At 44.7% G+C, this 23135-nt stretch overlaps 2 protein-coding genes across 5 annotated transcripts in view; both read right to left on the bottom strand.

The window, feature by feature from the left end:
• GLB1 (galactosidase beta 1) overlaps positions 1-22334 on the bottom strand; it is a 90644-nt gene extending 68310 nt beyond the window's left edge. Inside the window, exon 1 of one of the 3 annotated variants that reach the window (XM_070575889.1) lies at positions 22109-22334. In XM_070575889.1, coding sequence (XP_070431990.1) covers positions 22109-22180 — 72 coding nt within the window. In that variant the 5' untranslated portion in view covers positions 22181-22334. Of the gene's footprint in view, positions 1-21811; positions 21938-22108 lie in introns of those variants that run through there. The other 2 variants (XM_070575891.1, XM_070575890.1) reach the window with 2 other exon arrangements.
• On the bottom strand, positions 14786-22313 carry TMPPE (transmembrane protein with metallophosphoesterase domain). 2 transcript variants are annotated; one of them, XM_008535512.2, is made up of 2 exons: positions 22109-22313; positions 14786-19884 (listed from the first exon to the last, which is right to left on the bottom strand). In XM_008535512.2, the coding sequence occupies exon 2, from the start codon at positions 19773-19775 to the stop codon at positions 18432-18434; it is 1344 nt and encodes a 447-aa protein (XP_008533734.1). In that variant the 5' UTR covers positions 19776-19884; positions 22109-22313; the 3' UTR covers positions 14786-18431. The 2 variants fall into 2 exon arrangements, with proteins under 2 accessions (XP_008533734.1, XP_008533735.1); XM_008535513.2 differs by lacking the exon at positions 22109-22313 and adding an exon at positions 21812-21940.
• Positions 22335-23135: the final 801 nt, after the last annotated feature.

The following is a 23135-nucleotide window of genomic DNA, read 5'->3' as shown; positions in this document are numbered from 1 at the left end:
GGACCCACCTGCAGGAATCCACAAGGCCCACCTTCTAGAGGCCAGCACCAATCTGACAATCAGTAGCTGAGATACAGAAATTATATTCCCCAAGGGAAAACCCTGCTGGAAGCAACTGTAGCAAATCCCAGTGTGCTAGGAATAGAAAACACACACACACACACCCTTCCTGTGGCTGTGACCTGCCTTGGCACTGACTGTACCTCAACAGTAATGTCACTGGGACAACCAAGATCCATTAAAAAGAAAGAAAGAAAGAAAGAAAATTCTAAGTGTAACATACAGGGCTGAAAGCAACAGATTAGAAGTCTAAAGCCCTGAAGCCTCATCCTAGGTACTGCTCTAAGTTTCACAGTGACCTGGGCGAGTCCCTTCTCTAACCCTGCATCTCTTCATAAATATGCAGGATGTTGGACTAAAAGAACTCTAAAGCAATATTTCTCAAATTGTGGGCTCCTACCCAGTGTGTGAGTCATGTACTCAATTTGAGTGATAATCAACTTTTTTTTTTTTTTTTTTTTTGGTGAGGAAGATTGGCCCTGAGCTAACACCTGTTGCCAATCTTCCTCTTTTTGCTTGAGGAAGATTGTCCCTGCAATAACATCTATGTCAATCTTCCTCTCCTTTGTATATGGGATGCTGCCACAGCATGGCTTGATGAGTGGTGTGTAGATCTGTGCCCAGATCCAAACCTGTGAACCTCAGGCCAACGAAGTGGAGCGCACAAACTTAACCACTATACCACCAGGCCAGCCCCAGCAACTTTTTTTAACGAAAGAGAACAGAAAATATCAGAGTGCATTGCACAAAGCAAAGACAAGTATTATTTTATGAAACTTTTGTTGCATATATAGAGTTGCATATATATGTCTCTATGGAGTTGCAATGTAAGATGTATTTCTAGTAGTCATAGCAAATTTTGAGAAACGCTGTTTTGGGGTCACATCAGGAGCTAAAATGCTAGGATTTGAAAGGGATGGCCTCAAAGGGGAGGCCAATTCATAGGCAAAACAGAACACTGCCCTCTGGTGGATGGAAAAAGGCAGCAACAGGCCACAGGTGCCAACAGGACCAGGGTTACAAGAAACCATTTAATTAGTGTCCTCCATTGTTAGTAAGATTCCTTGTGCCTCTTTACACTTTTTTCTTAAAGCTTTGTTCATAGGAGCATCACAATCCATGAAAACTTTGGGGGTTGCCCTTGAAATCATATCTGGAAACAACTGTGAGAGCATGAGTCCTAGATCACACTTGGCCTGAAATCCAACTAGGGAGTTGAAACACTGTGACTGAAAGTTAACCAACTGAGAGTGGATTGCTCATGGGCAAACGGAAAGCTTTATTGTATGTGAGTTACACCTCAAAAAAGCTAACCAAAAATAAACAAATAAATAAGAATCATTAAAAAAAGGTGAGCGTCAATTTAGTATCACTTTACTCTTCTGGTAAAAAAAGGCTTTAATTGCCATTAAAAGGCAAGAAACTCCTAAAGAAACTCACAAAAATAGCAAAATTATTTCTTACACCAGGTGCCCCAGTGGATGATTTTGAAAACATTTTCACAGCTTGTATATGACTGAGTGTCAAATAAGAGCTTCCCACAAGTTTGGTGAGTTCAGAGGTGGCCGATGAGTTGGGCAAATTCTTTGGGCAGGTAGAAAGGTAGTAAGCAACTTTGGGCAGAACTGGGGAAGGAAACAGCTGTCTGAAGTCCCCTGGTCTAGGGGAAGGGATTTGGAGGAGCAGGAGATCAGGTTGGCGAGAAATGACCTTGGTGGACAATGGAACCTGGCCTTCATCCCACACAGCAGAGCACCATCCCTGCACTCAAACAATCTCCAAGTCCAGCCCAAAGACCTCCCTACCATCCATTTACAAATATCACCAAGCACCTACTACGTGCTGAGTAATCCCTGAGGGGAACCACACAGATGCAGCCCCAGCCCACGTGAAGCTTCCATCTAGCATGGAACAAGCCAAGAGTCAGCACAGTGAGGCCTGGATGGTAAAGTAAGTGTCAGATCACCACGTTGTACACCTTAAACTTGCACAGTGTTATCTGTCAGTGAAATCTCAATAAAGCTGGAGGAAAAAGGATTAAAGTGCAGCACGGCAGCAGCAATAAACAGCAGGTAACTCAGGCGTAGGGCGAAAGGACAAGTTTCACCCCAAACCGTGATTCTCAATCTTGGCCACACATCAGAGCCACCTGCGCAAGCTTCTAAAAATAGCAAAGTCAGGCCTCACTGCCCAGACATTTAGATTACAGTTGGTCTTGGGTGGAACCCAGGCATTGGTATTTCTCAAAACTGCCTGGATGATGGAAGGTACAGCCAGGGTGGAGAACCATTGGCCTAAGGGAAGCCCTAGGATGAGGAAGAATTAGCCAAGGGGAAAGGTGACATAGCAGAGGAAACTGTGTACGAGAACCGGTGGAGAAAGGTCAGGACATGGGGAAGGGGCCGGAGACTCCAATATAGATAAAGCGTGACAGCTGCTGAAACAGAGGAGACAGGCAGGGCCAGATCAAATGCGCCCGGAAGTCCACACTTAAGGGCCTGGACCTCATGCCAAGAGCGGCTTCAACAGAAGAATGATAGGATCAGACACGTGTTTTCAAACGTTTGCCACTCTGGCTTTTTCCTGAACCGGCAACACAGGAAGCAGAGTCATGGACCACAGCGGTGGCAGTGAGGTGCGCAGCAGACAGGAGGCAGAATCCAGAGGGCCAAGCGGCTGATGAGATGTAGGACACAGGGGCTAAACAGAAGAGGCTCCTGACGGCCTCAGATGGAAAAATTTGAGCATTTAAAAAAAGTAAGAGAGAGACAAGAGATATCAACCAGGAGGAAAAAAAAGACTGCATGGATTTTAACAACTATGAGTTCACAAAGATCCACAGAGGGGAAAAAATTCACTGGTCACCTTTGGAGATTGCTTGAGTACCGATGTATTACTTGGAAAAATGATAAAAGGGAAAGAACCAAGCAGTTTACTTCTCTTTCACATAAAAACTGTATTTCAGGGTATCCTGACAAAGGAAAGTTCCTCACAGTATTCCAGCTAATAAATGCAGATGGAATAACAGAATCTGGAAAACACCCTTTTCTAACGCTTAGGGAAATAACGGATTTAAGCTATAATCATTAAAGGCCGCTGAAACAGTCAGCAAGTGGTGGAACTTTACAAAGAAGGGATCAGGCAGATTCTCTGTGCGCCCCCTGCTCGATCTCAGCCTCAGTCACAATGGAGCAAGCAGACGTGTCTCATGCTGGGATTCAACAGGAAGGACACAGCCCCATTCCTGAACTTCAGCCTCTGCTGGACCTGAATCAAAGATTCCACGGGAGGCAATAAGTCAATCTCAAACAAAAGAGTCTAACGATAGGCTTGCTCTGACAATTTGGTCGTATTAAAATAAAATAAAACAGGGGCTGGCCCCGTGGCCGAGTGGTTAAGTTTGCGCGCTCAGCTGCAGGCGGCCCAGTGTTTCGTCAGTTTGAATCCTGGGTGCGGACATGGCACTGCTCATCAAACCACGCTGAGGCAGCGTCCCACATGCCACAACTAGAAGGACCCACAACAAAGAATATACAACTATGTACTGGGGGGCTTTGGGGAGAAAAAGGAAAAAAATTTTTTAAAAATCTTTAAAATAAAATAAAACAAAATAGAGTATTGTCAAAAAATAAAAGAGACCTTAAGAGGTGTGACGACCTAATGCAGTGTGGGAACCTCGTTTGGATCCTGATTCTAACAAACTGAAGAAAAAAACAATGTTAAGGTAGGAAAAATCTGAACACAGATCGGGCATTAGATAGAATTCAAAGAATTACCTTGATTCTTTTGGGTACAATAATGGCATGGTGATTATACAAAAGGAAAAAAAGGTTTTATCAGATAGAGGTGCACACAGAAGTATTTTGAGGTGGTGACTACAGACCAAAAAGAAAAAGAACCAAAAAAGTAGAGGGTAGATAGAGCAAAATTGGCCATTGTTGAAGCTGGGTAAAGGACACATGGGTATTCTCTGCCAGTATTTTAAACATTTTTTATAATAAAAAGCTTTCAAACCTGCATTTACCCTTTTCACAGAATTCTCTCTATGGAGTACTTACAAATGTGTGTGTGTTTTTTTTTTAACTGCAACACTGTTTAAACCAAATTGCAGGGCCAGCCCCATGGCCGAGTGGCTAAGTTCACGTGCTCTGCTTCTGTGGCCCAGGGTCTTGCCGGTTTGGTTCCTGGGCGCGGACATGGCACCATTCGTTGAGCCATGCTGGGGTGGCGTCCCACATAGCACAACCAGAGGCACTCACAACTAGAATATACAACTATGTACTGGGGGGCTTTGGGAAGAAGAAGAAAAATAATAATAATAATAATAAACCAAATTGCCCTTCAAAATAGTGGGTTTTCTTGGTTATGAGAGAAAGAAAAACATACATTCATGCAAAGACTTGTGAAAAATGTTCATAGAAGCTTTATTAATAATAGTCCAAAATTGAAAACAACCAAATGTCTATCAACAGGAGAATGGATAAACAAATGGTGGTATATTCATGAGATGGAATACTACTCAGCAATAAAAAAAGAACTACTGATACTTGCAATAATATGGATAAATCTCAAAAATGTTATGCTGAGTGAAAGAAGCTTTACACAAAAGGATTTAGACCATATGAACCCATTTATGTGAAGTTCTAGAATAAGCAAATCTATTACGGAAAAAAAAATCAAAATAGTTGTTGCTTTTGGGAGAGTGGGGGCAGGTATTGCTTGGGAAGGAACATGAGGGAACTTTCCAGGGTAATGGTAATATTCTATAGCTGGGTAAGGGTTTTGGATTATGCAGGTGTATGCATAATGTCATAATGTATGTCAAAACTTCTCAAATGGTACACTTAAGATTTGTGCATTTCGTTTTATGTAAAGTTTATCATAAAAGGAAAAACACAGCAATAAACAAATATTGACCTCTAATTAATGATACACATGCTGAAGTATTTGGGGGGAGGTGCACTGATGTCTGCAACTTACTTAGAAATACATCCAAAAGATAAGACAGATTGACAGATAGATGGAGGGATGGATAGTAATATGTTTATGGTAGAATCTGGATGGTGGCTATAAAATTTTTTCAACTCTCTGTATGTCTGAACATTTTTCCTAGCAAAATGTTGACATAAATAAAAAAGTGGACTGATGAAATAAAATTGTGGTTTCTCGGGTATGTGTATTGTAGATGCATGTACATACACACACATACATGATGAAATATTACGTAGCCGCTGGAATAATGAGGTATTCTGCTCTTGCCATTGTGGAAAGATCTCTGATACATACCAAGTAAAAAGAGAAAACAGAGAAGTATCTTTTAAAACACACTTATGTCAGCTGCTCTTGTGGATAGTCCCGTGTGACTCAGCACGCTTTCTGTTGACAGTGTCTCAATTCAAACTCACACCTCAAGTCTTTGTGCCCTCCTGCCCCAACACCAGGAGTCCAGGGGTCCTGGGGAGTCCATGCCCCCGGGGGCAACCCTCAACCAATGGTGTGAATAACTGTATTCTCCTCTTTTAGGCAGACAGCTCTGGAGACATTCTGTATGCTTTCCAGATCTTGGTAGAATCCCTGCCCTGTTGCCCAGAGCAAGAACCACGATACACATCCTTATTTAGGCTCTTGCTTCCTTCCACCTGTCCCTCTTTCTTGTGCTCTTGGATCACTTGTTAGACCAACTGCACCCATGCCCTTGTTTCATGCTCTGCTTCCAGAGGAACCCAAATTAAGACAACTGGTACCAGGACAGGCCTAAACAGCAGATCCACAGGATGTGGGTCTGTCCCTGGATTTCTCATGTATGTCAAATTTTGCAACAAGAACCCCATAGTTGGTGCTATGTGAGTGGTGACACACCATGGTATGTAAATACGAATAGTAAGACTGCCCGACTGGGAGGAGTCCAGGTAGGAGAGGAGTTGGCATCTGCATTAGCTCTACCCCTGGAATAAGGCCTGGGGAAGGGGTTGTTACAGGTATTGTAAGGATTGTGAGGTTGGCTGGCTTTTGTTAACAGATTTACAAGCTCTGAAGAAACAGATTGGTTGGCAGGCTCAACCCGGCCATCCACTCAGGCCATTCTGTGAACACGAGAGGCTTCCACGGCAATATTTAAAGAAATCTAAATCTCCTACTAATAAAGTAAGGCTCAGGACTTAATTGTGGGGGAACACTGCGGGCGGATCTTGAGGGGCCAGAACATAAGGCTGGAGAGAGGGAAGCTTACTGACATGGTGCGCTCTCTCAAGACTTGCGGGTTAGCCTCTTGGTAAAGGCATCTTAACCCAGTCTCTATGCTGTCACGATGGCTTCCTGGAACCTGGACATGATACTGGTCTACAGGAAATGAGGTAGAGATGACAGGACTGCCTTGGCATCCTGACGAAGGTGTGAGATGGCTCAAAGGTGGGAATGTAAAAATGGACACCCTTATCAGTAAGGAATGCACTAGTAAGGAGGGCCCTGGCATCACTGAGAAGTCCTGGAGGCTGTCCTCTGTAGGCAAAAGATGACAAAAGATGCTGCTGTGGCCCTGAGCTCCCTAACGTCATTGGGGATGATGAGATGCTGGCATAACCAAAGACGGACTGCTTAATATCAGAAGCAGGTGGATATAATTACCACGATGACTAGCAAGGCCAGAGTGGCAACCAGCGGGTGCTGACCATAGCAATCTCAGGCAATGGCTCACAAACCACAGCATTCCTAGAGGGTGAAATGGTTAGGCGACCAGCGAGGGTGCTGCGTGAAATGCCTAACAAGAAAAAAAAACCCAAGATCTCATGAGCAAAAGGCAGACGTGAGCCACTGCAGTGGAAAGCTGTTTCCTTTATCCAGTTCCAGCTCTGAGGCAGTTCTCTGACAAACAGGCAATGGATTAAAGAGAATGCTGGACGGATCCCCTGTGATGCCACCCCAAATACACACAATAAATCCCCAATCCTTCCCCAATGGGACTTAGAGCATCTGTGTCCCAGGAAAAGTGGCACTCCCAGATCTTCTGAGGATCGTTGGTTACAGTCTGAGCTGACACCGATACCACGTTACCTGAAATGCCGTTACCGCTCTTAGGGAGGCCAGGGGGCAAAGGGAGCCCCGGCCCAAGTCTTTCTCACAGTGGGTCCAATAAGTCAGAGGACCCAGATTATGATTACTTCGCTGGTCTTGAGTGCAAACTGGGATGGTTTTACTTAACAGACTCCTCACCGTGAGTAAGAACCATGATGGAAGGAAGGGCCAAGTGGGGGTCCTGGAGCTGCCCACTCCCCACTGCCACCCAAGAGAAATCCGAAGCAAGACCACAACGCCTCCTGGAAATGCAGATATTAGTTCCTCCTCCAGAAAGACTCACAGGACGTTCCCATCATATCCCATTCAAATGACGTGTGAGCCCTAGCAGAGAGATCATGGTGCATGACAGTGGTCCACTGATTTGAACAAGTAGTACCCCAGTGGCAGCTATTGCGTGGGTACTGTATCACTACTGGAACAGATCAACACAGCCTTTGGCATTTCGTTTGTGGCTAATGTTCTTATCTTTTCAAAACTATCAATAAAAATAATCAGCAGCAGTTTGTTTGTAAGCAAGCAGGACAGCAGTACACACTCTCTCGCCCCAGGGCTCTGTTAACTGCCCTACTCTCTCCCGTGAGAGACCTTGACCGCCAGGACATTCCATGGGCTGGTCTGATATATAAACACTAGGTTATTTGGACCTGGGGAGCAGTGACAAGTCTCTGAAACTCAAATTTAGAAAAGCAGCACTGAGAAGATCAATGTGGACAGCTGCAGAAGTCGCATCCCCTAAAAGACAGCTTCTAACTGGTGACTGTCATGGCCAAGGTACAAGGGAAAATCCACTGCATGGCTCCAAAGTGACCCCTCTCAACATTTAAGGACCAGAGAGGATCCAGCCTAAAATAGCCAGCTTCCTTAACATCTCTGCACTGTGGCACCACCAACAGAAGTAAGGCGATCAAGAAATGCGGGGGAGGAGGAAAAGCTGTCTTCAGAGTTATTCCCCTAAAATGCAGATAATGCAAAATTTGCCCTGTGTGCAAATTCCACCCCTTCTAAATTAACTGGCACTGGAACAGAAAGCTGAAGAGCCGTAGTTTTATTTCACACTTGCGGGGGTGTGGCAGCATCAGTATTTACATCACAGGACATCACAGAAAATTTAGAAAATAAAAAGCAATTCCAATCAAGGCAAAGCCCACACTTTCCCAAGTCCCCCCATGTGTATAATACATTTATTACTGGAGGAAAACAAGAGCAAAATAAACAAAATACCCTCAGACCAAATACACATCAGGGACCTGACACTGTCCAATATAACATTTTTAAAGTTATTTATTCAGTTTAGATTATTTCAGCGGTAAATAAGCATTTCTTAACAAAAGAAATACATTAAACATAACACTGATATTAATACCACTAGGTAATGTGAACATTCCCCAAGTTTCCTAGTCCTCAGGAATAAAAATAATTACATTCACATTACTTGTGCACATTCCTCAACTAGAATAAAGAAATAAAAAGAGCTCAGTGACATCACAGGTTAGGGGCCCTGCTGATTATGTGAAGATAATATGTCTTCAGCTCCCTCAGCGTAACTCTTAATAAGCACCTATTCAATGGATCTCCATCCCCAGCAGCCCACATACCCTTTCAACTCACCCTAGAGACCCAAGAGCCTGGAGAATTCCTGAGGTGAGCTGCTCAGCTCCAAGGTGGCAGAGACCCAAACCCCGCCAGGCTGCTAGCATCCCAGGGTTGAGGGAAAAGGGATTGAGGGAAGATAGGGGTAGAAGCGTATGTACTAATCCTGGGCTTCCCAGACCCCTCAGTTGACAGAACAATGAGAAAGAGAGGGAATATTTCAGATGACCAGAAAACAAATTTTATTTATGCCAGATCTAAGAGCTTTCAAACATTAAATGTCATGGAAGCCCCATGACATCAGCGGTCTGGAGAAGCAAAATCAATATGGCTCTGGGGACTTGAGGATGAGCTGCGAGAGCCTATGCAGCCTACTTTTATTAATTCTGGTCACTTATTTATGCCTGTCTGGTTCCAAGAAGATTCTGGCTAAGCATCCCAAAAGTCTGCGGATAAAGAACATAAATTACAACGTAAGAGAAAGAAAAATGGCAGAATGGAGGAGGAACGAGCACAGTTTGGGACCTGTTCCCAATCCTCCAGGACAAACAGACATTTCCAGATTCAACTCTGCCCTGTCATCTCAGAGAAAAGATACATGCACAGTTTGTAAACCAAAAATAAATTCTAAAAATATAAAATAATTCTTAAAAGTTAAAAACACACCTAACTTTCCACACAGGAAAGAATCACTTCAAGTGAATCTGAAATAGTATTTTGACTATATTTAGCCTAAGGATAAAAATACATCTTAAACTACATTCAGGTCAAACAAACCAACAAACCAAACTGCATCCAACAGATTTCATCTTAGTAATAATATTTTATTACTATTTTGAATCTATAATATATGTAGTAGGATAAAGTAAATAAGTAATTACATCGGGTTGTTAGAAACCAAAAATTTCAATGTAAAAGAGAAACAAACATAAAATAAAAGAAAGATGAGTAAAAATCCTGTAATCAGGGGTATGTGAGAAATCTCTGTACCTTCCACACTATTTTTCTGTGAACCTAAAACTGCTCTAAAAAATAAAGTCTATTTTAAAATAGAGCCCCTCAGGGCTGGCCCCATGGCCAAGTGGTTAAGTTCATGCGCTCCACTTTGGCAGCCCAGGGCTTCGCCTGTTTGGATCCTGGGCGTGAACCTAGCACTACTCAAGCTATGCTGAGGCAGCATCCCACATAGCACAACCAGAAGGACCTACAACTAGAATATACAACTATGTACTGGCGGACTTTGGGAAGAAGGAAAAAAAACAAAGAAGAGTGGCAACAGAGGCTAGCTCAGGTGCCAATCTTTGAAAAAAATAAAAAATAAATAAATAAATAGAAATTAAAATAAAGCCCGTAATCTTTCATTTGAATTAGAAATAGTACTATAGACTTAAGCTTTTTTCTCTTTCTAAAAAAAATTTATTTCCTAGCAATATCTACTGAAACAGCATAGAAATGACACTAGCCAGTAGCAATTAGCTCCTCTAGCACTTAAATTATGGTCTCTTAAATACTTCCCACTAAAAAGAACCAGGCTCCTTCAAGAAATTACTTAATTCAAGTGTGGGGCAGAATATGTACAAAATAAGCCTAAAATTATCAAAAACTATTAGGGTCAAAACAAAATGACGTTAAAGTCAATTTGAAGGGCCTCCAACTGGCCAAAGAAGGGATATTTTGAGAATCAAAAGATTTATTGCTTCAATGGATTGAAATACATCAGACATACAAAAATAACCAAATTCCTAATACTCCCTCTCAACCCAAAGAAGCCTAGTGGACATTGCTGGAGCATCAACTCATTATTCTGAAAACTGATGAATAAAGGGGAAGAATCTAGCATCTGTCTTGCCTTTGCTATGGACTTTTTTAGAGCAACCAAACAATCGATGATGACAGTTCTCTGCAGAAGAACCACAGTTACTAAACGCAGAAGAAATGATGAAATTAAAAATCACCATTTTCTGGGCTGATGGCAGGATTATATTTCTGAGTACCACAAAAACTCCTTCAGAATGCAGAACTGAGGTAAAAGAAGTTTTCATTGTCTCTTGAATATATAAAAGACAAGTAATTATTCCCACAAAACCTATTTAGTACTTTGGCCCACTAAATTCTGAATTAAATGTATCACACTATTAAAAATATCATCATTTTGCAATCCCTAGTGGAATAATGACTTTAGGCAACAACCATCAATGATTGCTGAAATATTAGACAAAAAAATAATGAGGAACTTTCTAGTAGAAGGATCCAGCTGACAACACCTGGACCCATGGGTCAATCTTAGCATCACAGAAAGCAATGAAGTCTTCCTATCAACAAAGGGAAAAAATTGAACCTGAATCTATCCAGCCTCTACCTCTAACTTTTATAGATCTCTAGCTCCACTAGACTATAGAAAACATGACAGATAGTACAACATGTTAAACACCACCACAATCCAAATGTAGGAAATTCTAAGATATAATATCCAGATAACTTGATCAAACAAATCACACAAAATAAGAGCGGAGGGTGTTTTATAGACTTAGAGAGACTTAAGAAATATATTATGTACGATATATGGACCTTGTTTTTAGATCCTGATTCAAACAAAAAAACTGTAAAGAGATACAATTCCTCAAACAACCAAAGAAACTAAACTCAAAGCTCACAGAAGGAAGGAAATATGAAAAAGATTATAAGAGAGTGCTACAAACAATTGTATGCCAACAAATTGGGTAACCTAGAAGAAATAGATAAATTCCTAGAAACACATCACTACCAAGAGTGAATCACAAACAGAAAATCTGAACATACAAATAACTAGGAAAAAGATTGAATCAGTAATTGAAAATCTCAAAGAAAATCTGATGGCTTTGCTGAAGAATTCTACCAAACATTTAAAGAACTAAGAACAATTCTCCTGAAACCTTCTCAAAAACTGAAGAGAAAAGAACACTTCTAAGTTCATTCTAGGAGGCCAACACTACCCTAATACCAAAGCCAGACGAGACACAACAAGCAAGAAAACTACAGCCCAATATTCCTGATGAACATCGATGCAAAAATTCTCAACACAATACCAGCAAACTGAATTCAATAATACATTAAAAGGATTATACATCATGACCAAATGAGACATTACTGGAATGCAAGGATGTTTCAACATTTGAAAATCAATCAATGTAATACATCATTATTAACAAAATAAAGGACAAAAACCACATGATCATCTCACTCGAGGCAGAAATAGATTTGACAAGATTCAGCCCCTTTTCATGATAAAACACTCAACGAACTAAGAATAGAAGGAAATTACCTCAGCCTAATAAAAAAAGCCCATATAATTTGAAAGCCTACAGCTAATATCATTCTCAATGATGAAAGAATGCAAACTTTTCTTCTATGATCAGGAACAAGGCAAAGATGCCCACTCTCACCACCTCTATTCAACATAGTATTGGAAGTCCTAGCCAGAGCAATTAGGCAAGAAAAGGAAATAAAATGCATTCAACTGGAAAAGAAAAAGTAACATTATCTCTTTTCACAGATGACATGATCCTATATGTAGAAAACCCTAAACAGTCCACACATCAAAAAAACCAATTGTTAGAACAAATGAACAAATCCAGCAAACTTTCAGGATACAAAATCAACATACAAGAATGAGTTGCATTTCTATATAACAACAATGAATAATCCCAAAAGGAAATTAAGAAAACAATTCCATTTACAATAGCACCAAAAAGAATAAAATACTTAGGAATAAATCTAACTGAGGAGGTGAAAGATTTGTACACTGAAAACTATAAAACGTTGCTAAAAGAAATTAAAGAAGAAACAAATAATTAGTAAGACATTCTGTGTGCATGGATTGAAAGACACCGTATTGTCAAGACGTCCATACTACCCAATGTGACCTACAGATTCAATGTGATCTCTATCAAAACCCCAAGGGTATTTTTTGCAGAAATAGAAAAATTCATCCTAAAATTCATATGGAATTTCAAGGAACTCCAAATAACCAAAACAATTTTGAAAAAGAGCAAAGTTGGAAGACACACTTACTGATTTCAAAATATATTACAAAGCTACAGTAATCAAAACACTATAGTATTGGCATAAAGACTGACAAATACACCAATAGAATAGAAGAGAGGCCAGAAATAAATCCTCAGGTATATGCTCAAATGGTCTTTGACAAAGGTGCCAAGACAACCCAATGGGGAAAGGACAGTCTTTTCAACATATGGTATCAGGAAAACTAGATATGCACATTCAGAAGAATGAAGTTGAACCCTTACCTTACACTATATACAAAAGTTAACTCAAAATGGATCAAAGATCTAAACATAAGATCCAAAACTATAAAACTCCTAGAAGACAACATAGGGGAAATCTTCATGTTATTGGACTTGGCAATGATTTCTTGCATAGGACACCAAAAGCACAGGCAACAAGAGCAAAAATAGACAAGTGGGACATCCTTAAAAACTTTTGTGCATCAAGGGACACAATTAGTAGAGGGAAAAGCCAATCTATGGAATGAGAAAAAATATTTGCAAATCCTGTGTCTGATAAGGGGTTAAAATCCAGAATACATAAAGAATTCCTACAATTTAACAACAACAAAAATCAAAATGCCTGATTTAAAAATGAGCAAAAGACCTAACAGACATTTTCCCAGAGATGATATACAATGGATAACAAGCATATGAAAAGATGCTCAACATTACTGATCATCAGAGAAATGCAAATATGCTTGCTTTGGCAGCACATACACTAAAAAGAGAAATGCAAATGAAAACTACAATAAGTTATCACCTCATACCACTATCAAAAAAATAGAACATAACAAGTTCTGGTGAGGATGCAGAGAAAGTGGAACACTTGTGCACTGTTGGTGGGAGTGTAAAATGGTGTGGTGCAACTGCTATGGAAAACAGTATGGAGGTCCCTCAAAAAATCAAAAATAGAACTACTATATGATCCAGCAATCCCACTCTGGGTATATATCCAAAAGAATAGAAAGCAGAATCTCAAAGAGATATTGGCACACCATGCGCATAGCAGCACCATTCACAATAGATAAAAGGTGTAAGCAACCCAAATGTGCACTGATGGACAAATGGATAAACAAAATGTGGTATACACATACAATGAAATATTATTCAGCTTTAAAAAGGAAAGAAGTCTCGTCACACACTACAACATAGATGAACACTGAGGACATTATGTTAAGTGAAATAAGCCAGTCACAAAAAAACAAATAATGTATGATTCCACTTATAGGAAGTACTCAGAGTCATTAAATTCTTAGAAACAGAAAGTAAAAATGGTGGCTACTAAGGGCTGGGGAGGGGGTCGGGGCAGGGAAGAGGAGTTATTGTTTAACGGGTATAGAGTTTCTGATTTGCAAGGTGAAAAAGCCCTGGAGATCTGTTTCACAACAATGCAAATCTACTTCACACTGCTGAACTGCCACTTAAAACTCATTAAGATGATAAATTTTATGCTACGTACTTTTTACTACAAAAAAATAGGCAATTGACATAATCAGGAAAAAGTGAACACAAACTCTTTACACAGTTAACTGCATTTGAATCCTGTGCTACTTCACCCTCATAGAGCAGCAAGAATGGTTTTATTGAGAGGTGGAAGACCTGGCTTCTAGCTCCAAATCTCCTAACTAGGTGTTAGATGGTATTCAAGAATAATTGTTAATTTCTTTGGATATGATAATGGCATTATAGATATGCTTTTTTAAAAGTGAATTCATACTTAAGTATTTTGGGGTGAAATCACGTTTCCTAAGATTTGCCTTAATATACTCCAACCAAAAAGAAAAAAGGAGTGTAGGGTAGGGGTAGATGAGAAAGAACAGCAGAAGAGTCATAGTTGTTGACATCAGGTAATGAATACATAGAAATTCAGTACGCTGTTCTCTCTACTTTGTGAATTTCGTGTGTGTGTGTGAGGAAGATTCGCTGTGAGCTAACATTTGTTGCCAATCTTTTTTTTTTTCCTTTTGCTTGAGGAAGATTAGCCCTGAGCTAACATCTGTGCCAATCTTTCTCTATTTTGTATGTGGGTTGCCGCCACAGCATGGCTTAACAAGTGGTGTGGGGCCACTCCCGGGATCCAAACCTGTGAACCCAGGCTGCCAAAGTGGAGTGCATCAGACTAAGCTCTATGCCATAGGGCTGGCCCCTTTTGTGAATATTTTTAAATTTTCACGGTAAGAAATTTAAAACAAAATAAGGGGGGAAAAGGATGGATGGATGTTTGAAATGGATGGCAGTAGGATTAATTTATTGAGTTTTATAACAATATCATAGTACACATGCTAATGTTAATTTTTTTAAAAGTACTACATTTCATTTTAACTTGCATTTAACAGATTAAAAAAAAGAAACTAAAACGAAATTGAAAGAATTTTCAACCTTCAGGTAAATGTTTCTCCCTACCTCCTCCAGCCATAAGAAAACAAAACAAAGAAGGTAAATGAATGGAAAACAGGAACAGAGATACAAAGAGTACTGTGGAGAGCGGCCACCAGGGTCATATGTGGACCACAATGGAGAAATTTCTGCTGGGAAAACTTCCACTGCATCATGGAATACAAACCAAGCATGAGAAAGTGTTATTGACTACTGCTTGGACATACAAGACGGACCTGTTTTGTTTCTGTTAATAAACAGGAACTGGTCAAGCAAGGACTTCAGAGCAAGGATGAAGGGTATACCAGACTGTAAAATGAGGGCACTCGAGAGAAAGAAAAGAGACAAACAGGCAAGATAGGGGCCGGCCCCGTGGCCAAATGGTTAAGTTCACGCACTCCGCTTCAGCGGCCCAGGGTTTCGCTGGTTCGGATCCTGGGCGCGGACATGGCACCGCTCATCAGGCCATGCTGAGGCGGCGTCCCACATGCCACAACTAGAAGGACCCACAACTAAAAACATGCAACTATGTATGGGGGTGGGGGGGTGCTTTGGGAAGAAAAAGAAAAAATAAAAATCTTAAAAAAAAAGAGGCAAGATAAAAAATAGGACTGATGGAAGCTAATTTCAAAGGGCTCAGAGAACTGATGAGAAAGAGCCAAAATCAAGAACCCAGTGAAATGACTGGTATGGCACCCGAATCAAACACTACCAGCTGCACCGAAGGGTGGAAGACAAACAGCATCAACGGGTGTCGTCTGGGGAAGTCCAAACCAAAGAGAAGTGAAAGCCCATAACAGTGATCCAAAACATGGCGTCAGGTCACAAGAAAGTGAGAGCATTTGGAAGACCAACACTCCTGAGGCTGAGCGGGATGGCGAGCTTGCAGTGGTGCCGTGGAGAAGGGAGTCAGGGAGCTGGTGGCTGGGCCGCTGCCCTGGACGAGACACTTCACCTCTCGTATCACCCCACCATCTGCAAAACGGGTTAAAAGGCTCTCCAGGGTCCCAAGCTCTGTTTTGAGTAAGTTTTTCTCCAGACTTATTCCTGACTATAAGGACTAAACATGAAGGGGAAAAAATAAGGAAACCGCTGAAAATAAGGGAAAATAAGAAAACACTAAAATGTGTCTTGACTCAAAGACACATTTTCAACTTGACTGGAAGGTCTGCTGTCAATATCTTGGCTGCCCGGAAGCAAGAAAGGTGGCCTCCAGGATCCCCCAGGATTCCAATACATACCGGGAGGAAAATGAAGAAACTCGCTCTGGCCAGGTAGAGCGTGCGCAAGGAGACAGAAACACAGCAGCGGAGAGCCAACCCCCAGCAGCTGCTGCCCTGACAAATCTCTGGGCCCCAGCAGGTGGCAGGTTGCCCATCACATACCCCAGCACTGGCTGCTCCACAAATCGTCTGGGCACCTGTCCCCAACAGAGTTCCTTAGCAAGCCCTAATGTGAGAGTTAAAAATAAGCAACGCGGAGTGCTTCTTGTGCAACTGTGCCACATGCAATTCATGCACCATGTCTCAGTCCCCTCCCCATGAAACAATCTTGAGGTAGATACAACAATTATCCTCATTTTAGGGTGAGGGTAACTGAGCTCAGTGAGGTCAAGTCATTCGCCTGAGGCTGCCTGGCCAGTGAGCAGCAGGGTGAGCCTCTCCAGTCGGAGTGGTGTCTTTGTTCCTTGTTGGAGAGACTCTCAATCACAAACAAAGTCAAGGGCGAGCCCAGGTCCTCAGGCTTCTCAGTGCGGCCTTTTCTAACAGGAGTGCTTATTGCTGCCCCAGGATGAAAGATCTCTTGTCTCTGGCACAAGGGCCATGCCAACAGGGGTGGGGTCACTCCGGACACAGTAACCCCTCCCTGTTTTGCTATGGATCTAGTGGCCAGCTGGGATGGCCCCATAAGTTCTGTGGCCAGAGCCCTGGGACAGCTCTGATGGGGTCAGGCCGGTGTAGGGGGTTGGGGGGAGCTGCCCAGCAGGAAGGACAGTCCCAGCATTCCACGGCCAGGGCCCAGTGGGAGGGAAAGCTCAAGGCCCCCAGAGCACAGAGCCCTGCCACTCCCTGCCCAAGCCTCAACTTCCACACTGGAGAGAGTGAACCTCAGTTTCTCACAAAAAAGCAGACCCAAACCTGGGGTGGGGGATGCGGGTGCTCCAGCTTCCTGATGCTTCCTCCAACGTAAAAGACATCCTACACTGAAACAAGCTGACCTCCTTCTGGGTCCTGGCCCCATGTAGTTACGGGTGAACTGATATCAGCCTCAAGCAAACCACTTTGAAAGAACCCTTGTTGGTTCTCTTTACATCAACTCTGTTGGAATCCTGTACTCACTTGTAACAGATACAGCTACCTACCCAGCAGACGGTGGAAAGGACACTTTCACTGGGAAGTAGAAGACCTGGCTTCTAGCGCGGAATCTCCTCCATACCTTGTCATGTTGCCAATGCCCTACGTCTCTTTGCCTCAGTTTCCTCATCTCTAAATAGGAAAAAGTAGCCGTCCCTAATTACCTCACCCAAGTGCTGTATAAAATGAGACACGGGAGGCAAATACTCTCTGAATTCCTAAGCAGCAGTAGCATCACCACCCCCTACCACAGTGCTCACGTTTCTTTCCTCCCCACCCCCAATCCCAAAGGCCAGGAGCACAGGCAGTTAAACAGCATCACTCGAGGCCTGCAACAGGAGGAGCCCTGCATCCAGCGGCTTTTGCTGATGCCCCCAATAAAGCCGATTCTGTCAGAACCAAGAGGAAAATGAAAACATTCCTCTCTAGCAACCAGAGGGGTCTCCACCTCTCCTGTTCTCCCAGATTATCTAGCAACACTGCCCCTTCCCCAGAAAGCTCTAGATCAATGATTCTGGAAACGGTCTGAGTCCTAAAGAGGGTTTAAAACCACCAAGAGTTCCTTCCCAAGTTGCTTTCCAGATGGAACCCTTCTGAGCAACCCCATGTTTCAGTTCAGCCAGGTGAGCTCTACAGAGGAGGGCTCACTCCACATTGGGAAAATAGATGCCTGTTCTTTCATGTGTGACTTCAGTGACTTTCAGTGACTTCAGTGGCCTCACAAATGCATTTAAAAAAGCAACTGGCCATCTACAGAGTTAACCTGCCAGGCAGCCCCACCACAAATCACTGTTCCAGCCAGGCTTGTGACAAGCGTGTGTTGGCAGGGCTGGGCAGGAGAGGCTGGAACAGGTGAAGCAGGCAACCCGCTCTGAAGGACGGAGAGTGAAGGTCAAGGTTCAATCAAGAGGTGTACAAGGCAGGGCCGGGTTCAGGGAGCTCGCTGCAGGATGAGCTCCGTAATCTCCGCCCTGCTACCCAATCTCATGGGTATCCCATAGTAGGCCGTGCCTGGGCTGACATATACAAATGTAGTCTGGGCCACTTGGTAGAGACCAGCAAAGAAGGGGTTCAGGAGATAGGCTGCCACGTTCAAGGGGAAGATTTGCCCAGCATGCGTGTGCCCAGAAAGGATCAAGTTAATATCTGGCCGAGCTTGAAGGGCTCTCTTGGCAGCCAGGGGCTGGTGAGCTAGCAAGATGGTGGTGTGGTCTGGGCTACAGCCCCCCAGGGCCTTGTCGAGATCCATGCCGTGGCCAGAGTAGTGCAAGACATCTGCTTCAATATCGTCCACCCCAGCCAAGCAGATCCAGTCGCCATCCTCACCACTACCATGTTGGGCCCGGATGGCAGAAATCTTCACATTCTCATTGTGAAGGGGCTTAACATTCAGGGATTCCAGCAGCGCAAACCAGTTGCTGACATCTGATGTGTAGTACTCGTGATTGCCTGTGACGAAGTAGGTGCCGAGGCGTGAATGAAGCTGGCCCAAAGGAGCGACAGCGGTCCGGAGGGTTGAGGCTTCTGAATCACAGAGGTCACCCACGATCACCGTGACATCTGGTTCCAGCATGTTCACCATCCTCACGAACATCTCCATCTTGGTCCTGCCCACGGTGGGACCCAAGTGAATGTCTGAAAGGAGCACTATCTTGAGGTTGTCCATAGAGGGGGGCAGCTGATGGATGGGCACCTCCACTGTTTTCACAGCTGGGGGCTGGGCAGCATTCAGAAGCCCGACCACACTGAGCACAGCGGTCACCACCACGGCCAGGGCTGGCCTGAGTGCCAGCTTCCTTGTCTTGTCAAGGCTGCTCACGACTCGACCACTGCGCCAGGCCAGGAGCTGACAGGCCTGCTCCATGCCACTGAGGGTACAGAGGAAGAAGACCATGATGATGTACGCCCCAAGGCAGGAGTAGGCTGCCAAGGAAAAGAGATAGGGCTCCTCGGCCACTAAAAAGAGCATGGTGAAGAAACTGGAATGGGCCAGGGCCAGAAATGTCACAACAGCCATCTTCCAAAGCTGAAAACAGGCCGACTCTGCAGCTGAGGAATGGCTGAGGTTGCTGACTGCACTACACCAGATGTAGTGGGAGCCTATAAGCATGAGTGAGTTGGCAAACAGGGCCAGCTGCAAGCGCAACAGCCAACGCCAGGCCCTGAGCTCAAGGCTCCCCGCCAAATAAGAGCGGGAGACAATCATGGACACGAAGACAGTGCCAGCAGCCAGAGCGGCCTTCATGCCCAAGGACAGCTGCCTGAAGATCGCCATTTTCTCTGCTCCTAAGAGGGTCCCCTGCCAGTTCTGTGCGGGTGGGCTCTGGAAGGTGAGTTCCTTAGAAAGGACAGTGGCCAAGGAGAGGTTTCCAGGTCAGCTCCGCCTGCAACCAGGAACCGGCATCAGCTTTGTGGGATATTAGAACTTCCTTGTCCCCATTCAAAACCTGAAGGCCACTTACATGTGCCCAACCCACTCTGAATCCAAGCCAGTCAAATACCAGTCAGTTGCTACACTTCATTATTAAAATACAAACACACTGGATTGTAACATGACGGGCAGTTTTCCTTTTCTTACTGACAGTTTTCTGAAGGTTTAAATGTTTTCCACAATGCGTATGAACTTCTTTTATAATAAAAACATCATTCTAAATCAGCGGTTCTCAAAGTGTGGTCTGGGGAGACCTTTCCAGGGGGTCCTTTTAATCAAAACTATTTTCATCATAATAAGCCATAATAATCCTGTCTTTTCCATTCTCATTCTCTCATGAGTATACAGTGGAGTTTTCCAGAAGCTATGTGACATGTGACATGGCAAGACAGAATGCAGAAGTAGCTAGGAGAATCTGTCATCTATTAAGACAGACATGAAAGAGATTTGCAAAAATGTAACATAATGCCACTGTTTGTCATAAAATTTAGGGAGAAACATTGTTATTCTTCCAAAAAAATTAAGTTTATTGACATAACAGGTTTATTATTTCTTAAATAAACTAATAAATATTTTAAATTTTTCTGTTTAATTTCTAGAACAGTTAAAGTTTGAGAACCGCTGTTCTGGATAAATGTGAACAAGGAAATCTTGGAAAGTGAGTCTGCTGGTTATCTTTTTTCAGCTCTAGGCTCAGAAGGGACACCTAGACCCCTGACATAGGAATTCTTGGAGCAGAGCCAGCCTCCCTGTGTGGGCCTTGGGCCTGGCAGTCACAGGGCACCCCTCTGCTGAATGATGCTGCACAACAACGAGGAGCAACCATCACCCAGGTTACCTGTCCATCAGCTCCTCATCCATAAGTCTTTCTCTCTCCCCTCCCTCAACACTCCTAGACTTTGGTTAAGATCTGCCTTCTCCTCACCCATCTTTCTCTGCCACTGTTTCCTTGAACGATTCCTCAGTTCCACCCTCACCAGGAGTTCTCATAGATGGCTAGCTCTCACCGGGGGCTCCTCTAGGCCTCCCAGGAAAAACACCGGGGCAGGGGAACCCCAGACTGGGCAGCAGGGGTTAGCAAACACTCCATTTGAGGTGACCTTTTCCCAAGAAGAATCCAAAACGAAGATATTTTTACTCGCTGTTTTCCAAATACTTAAGATTTTCAATCTTGATTTTAGATAAATGTATGACTTTGCTCTAGGCACGTTATTGAAAGCCATCAAAGGGTGTAATTTACAAGTCAGGGGCCCAAATTCCACCATCTTCTACTTAAAACATGCCTCAGACTCGACCCACCCAAACTCTGGAGGAAGCAGGGTTCGCTGAACGTACCGAGGGGCAGCTACCCGTTTCAATTCCCCACCCACCCTCTCCACCCCGCGCCTTACGCAGCTGTGACGCCAACTTCTCCAAGCAGCGATTCAGAGCCCCCTCCGGCCCCTCCCTCAGCTCGAACCCCTGGGCTGAGGCTGTCCTTCTCCGGCCATGGGCACGCCCCCATACCTCACCTACACGTCCCGCCAGAACTCCCTCCAGCAACGCTGGCTGCCACCTGCAGCCTGCCCCTTGCCCACCCACGGCCTGGACCGCCAAACCCTGAAGATTTGGAAAATCCAAGCCAAAAAAGTAGGCGGCGGGGAGTGACGAGAAGGGGACGAGGGGTTTAAAAAGAGAATACTTCGAAGGCAATTAATCCAATATTCCCATTACGGGGGGGCCTCCACTGACCCCATTTTTCTCCTTCCGGAGCACTCCGCAAAGCACAAACTGGGCCAGGGGCGGCGCCCCAACCCAGAGCCCGAGGCGCCCGCCAGTAACGCGCGCTACTTGGAATTCCCTTCCCGGAAGCCTGCGAAGCTGGAAAGGTTCGGGCGCACCTCATCTCACCCCCTCGTCGCACCGATGGGGAAGTGGGTCCAGGCGACAGGAGCGACCGGGGCGGGACACAGAAGCTACAGAGCTATCGGGAAGGACGCGCGCGCCCCGCCCGGCCCGCCCCCGACGGGAGGGCCCCTCCACTGCCTGAGCACTGCCGGCTGCCTGCCTGCCGGGGCGCACTCCGGGGTCCCTGGCCCTCCGCCCTGCAGGACCCCGGTTGGCTGCAGCCCCAGCCGCGTCCCCCGCCAGCCTGTCCCTCATCAATGCATCCCCGCGCGGGGGTCCCGTGGACTTACGCGCAACCCGCGCGCAGAGCCCAGCAGCAGCGGCACCAGCAGCAGAGAGAGGAAGCGAACGACCCCCAGCATGTCCACCCTCCAGCCTCTCGGCTCCGCAGTCGGCGCCCAGGCCAGCCGCGCGGCGTCACTTGACTGAGGACCCGCGGCCTGGCACCGCCCCTCGCCGGCCTTGCCGCTAGCCCCGCCGCCAGCCCCGGCGCTTGCCCCGCCCCGCGCTTGGTCCGGCGTCAGTGGAGCCCGGGGCGGGGGAGGAGGGAGCTGCCGGGACTTGGAGGCCGCCGGCGGCCGCGTGACTCCAGGATAGTGTTATCAGGCTTTTGGTGGCCTTTGCCGCAGGGAGGGACCCTTTGGAAAGTCTATCAGGAGACCCGGCTGTCAGCAGCTTGATAAGGCGCCCGGGGGTTGGACTTTAACAAGGATCTCCTTGCTCCCTGGCTGCCTTGAGAGGACAGAAGGGGGAAATTGAGACCAGATAAACCTAAGTGGATGAGATAGGATGCTAGCCCTGCATACGGACTCTCCGGAAAGCTCTAAACCAGGGGTCCGCAAAGGGTGGTCCCTGGACTAAGCGTATACCTGGAACTTGTTAGAAATGCAAATTCCAGCGCCCCATCCCAGAAATTCTCAATCAGAAATTCTAGGGATGGAGTCCAGAAATCTGTATTTTTACAGACCCTTCAGGTTATTTCGGTGCATGCTAAAGTTTGAGGACCTTTGATCTAGGTTACTGATAAATTTAGAGGTATGGTTCAACTGTGGCAAAATCATTCCAAGTGCCAGCCTTTAAAGCACCAGGGTCTGCAGAATTTTTTTTTTCATTGTTGGGTTTTGAGAGAGAATAGCAACATCTCCCACTTTCCAGTTTTGCGCTTGAGCCTCTCCACATCCCGGGGATGCCTCAAATCTGTCAAGCGGCCTTAAGATAATATTGTCTCTTTTCACGCTTGGGAAAACGAAGGCTCTGCAGTGTGAGATAACTTGTCCAGGACCTCCAGTCACCACTAGATCCGGGTCTCAAGTTTGT

Source organism: Equus przewalskii, chromosome 15, assembly GCF_037783145.1.
Source record: "Equus przewalskii isolate Varuska chromosome 15, EquPr2, whole genome shotgun sequence".
Lineage (NCBI taxonomy): Eukaryota > Metazoa > Chordata > Mammalia > Perissodactyla > Equidae > Equus > Equus przewalskii.
This window is presented reverse-complemented; position numbering and strand designations above follow the sequence as displayed.

Excerpts from the sequence above, each read along its gene's own strand:
- TMPPE (XM_008535512.2), bottom strand. The coding sequence starts at position 19,775 with ATGGCGATCTTCAGGCAGCTGTCCTTGGGCATGAAGGCCGCTCTGGCT.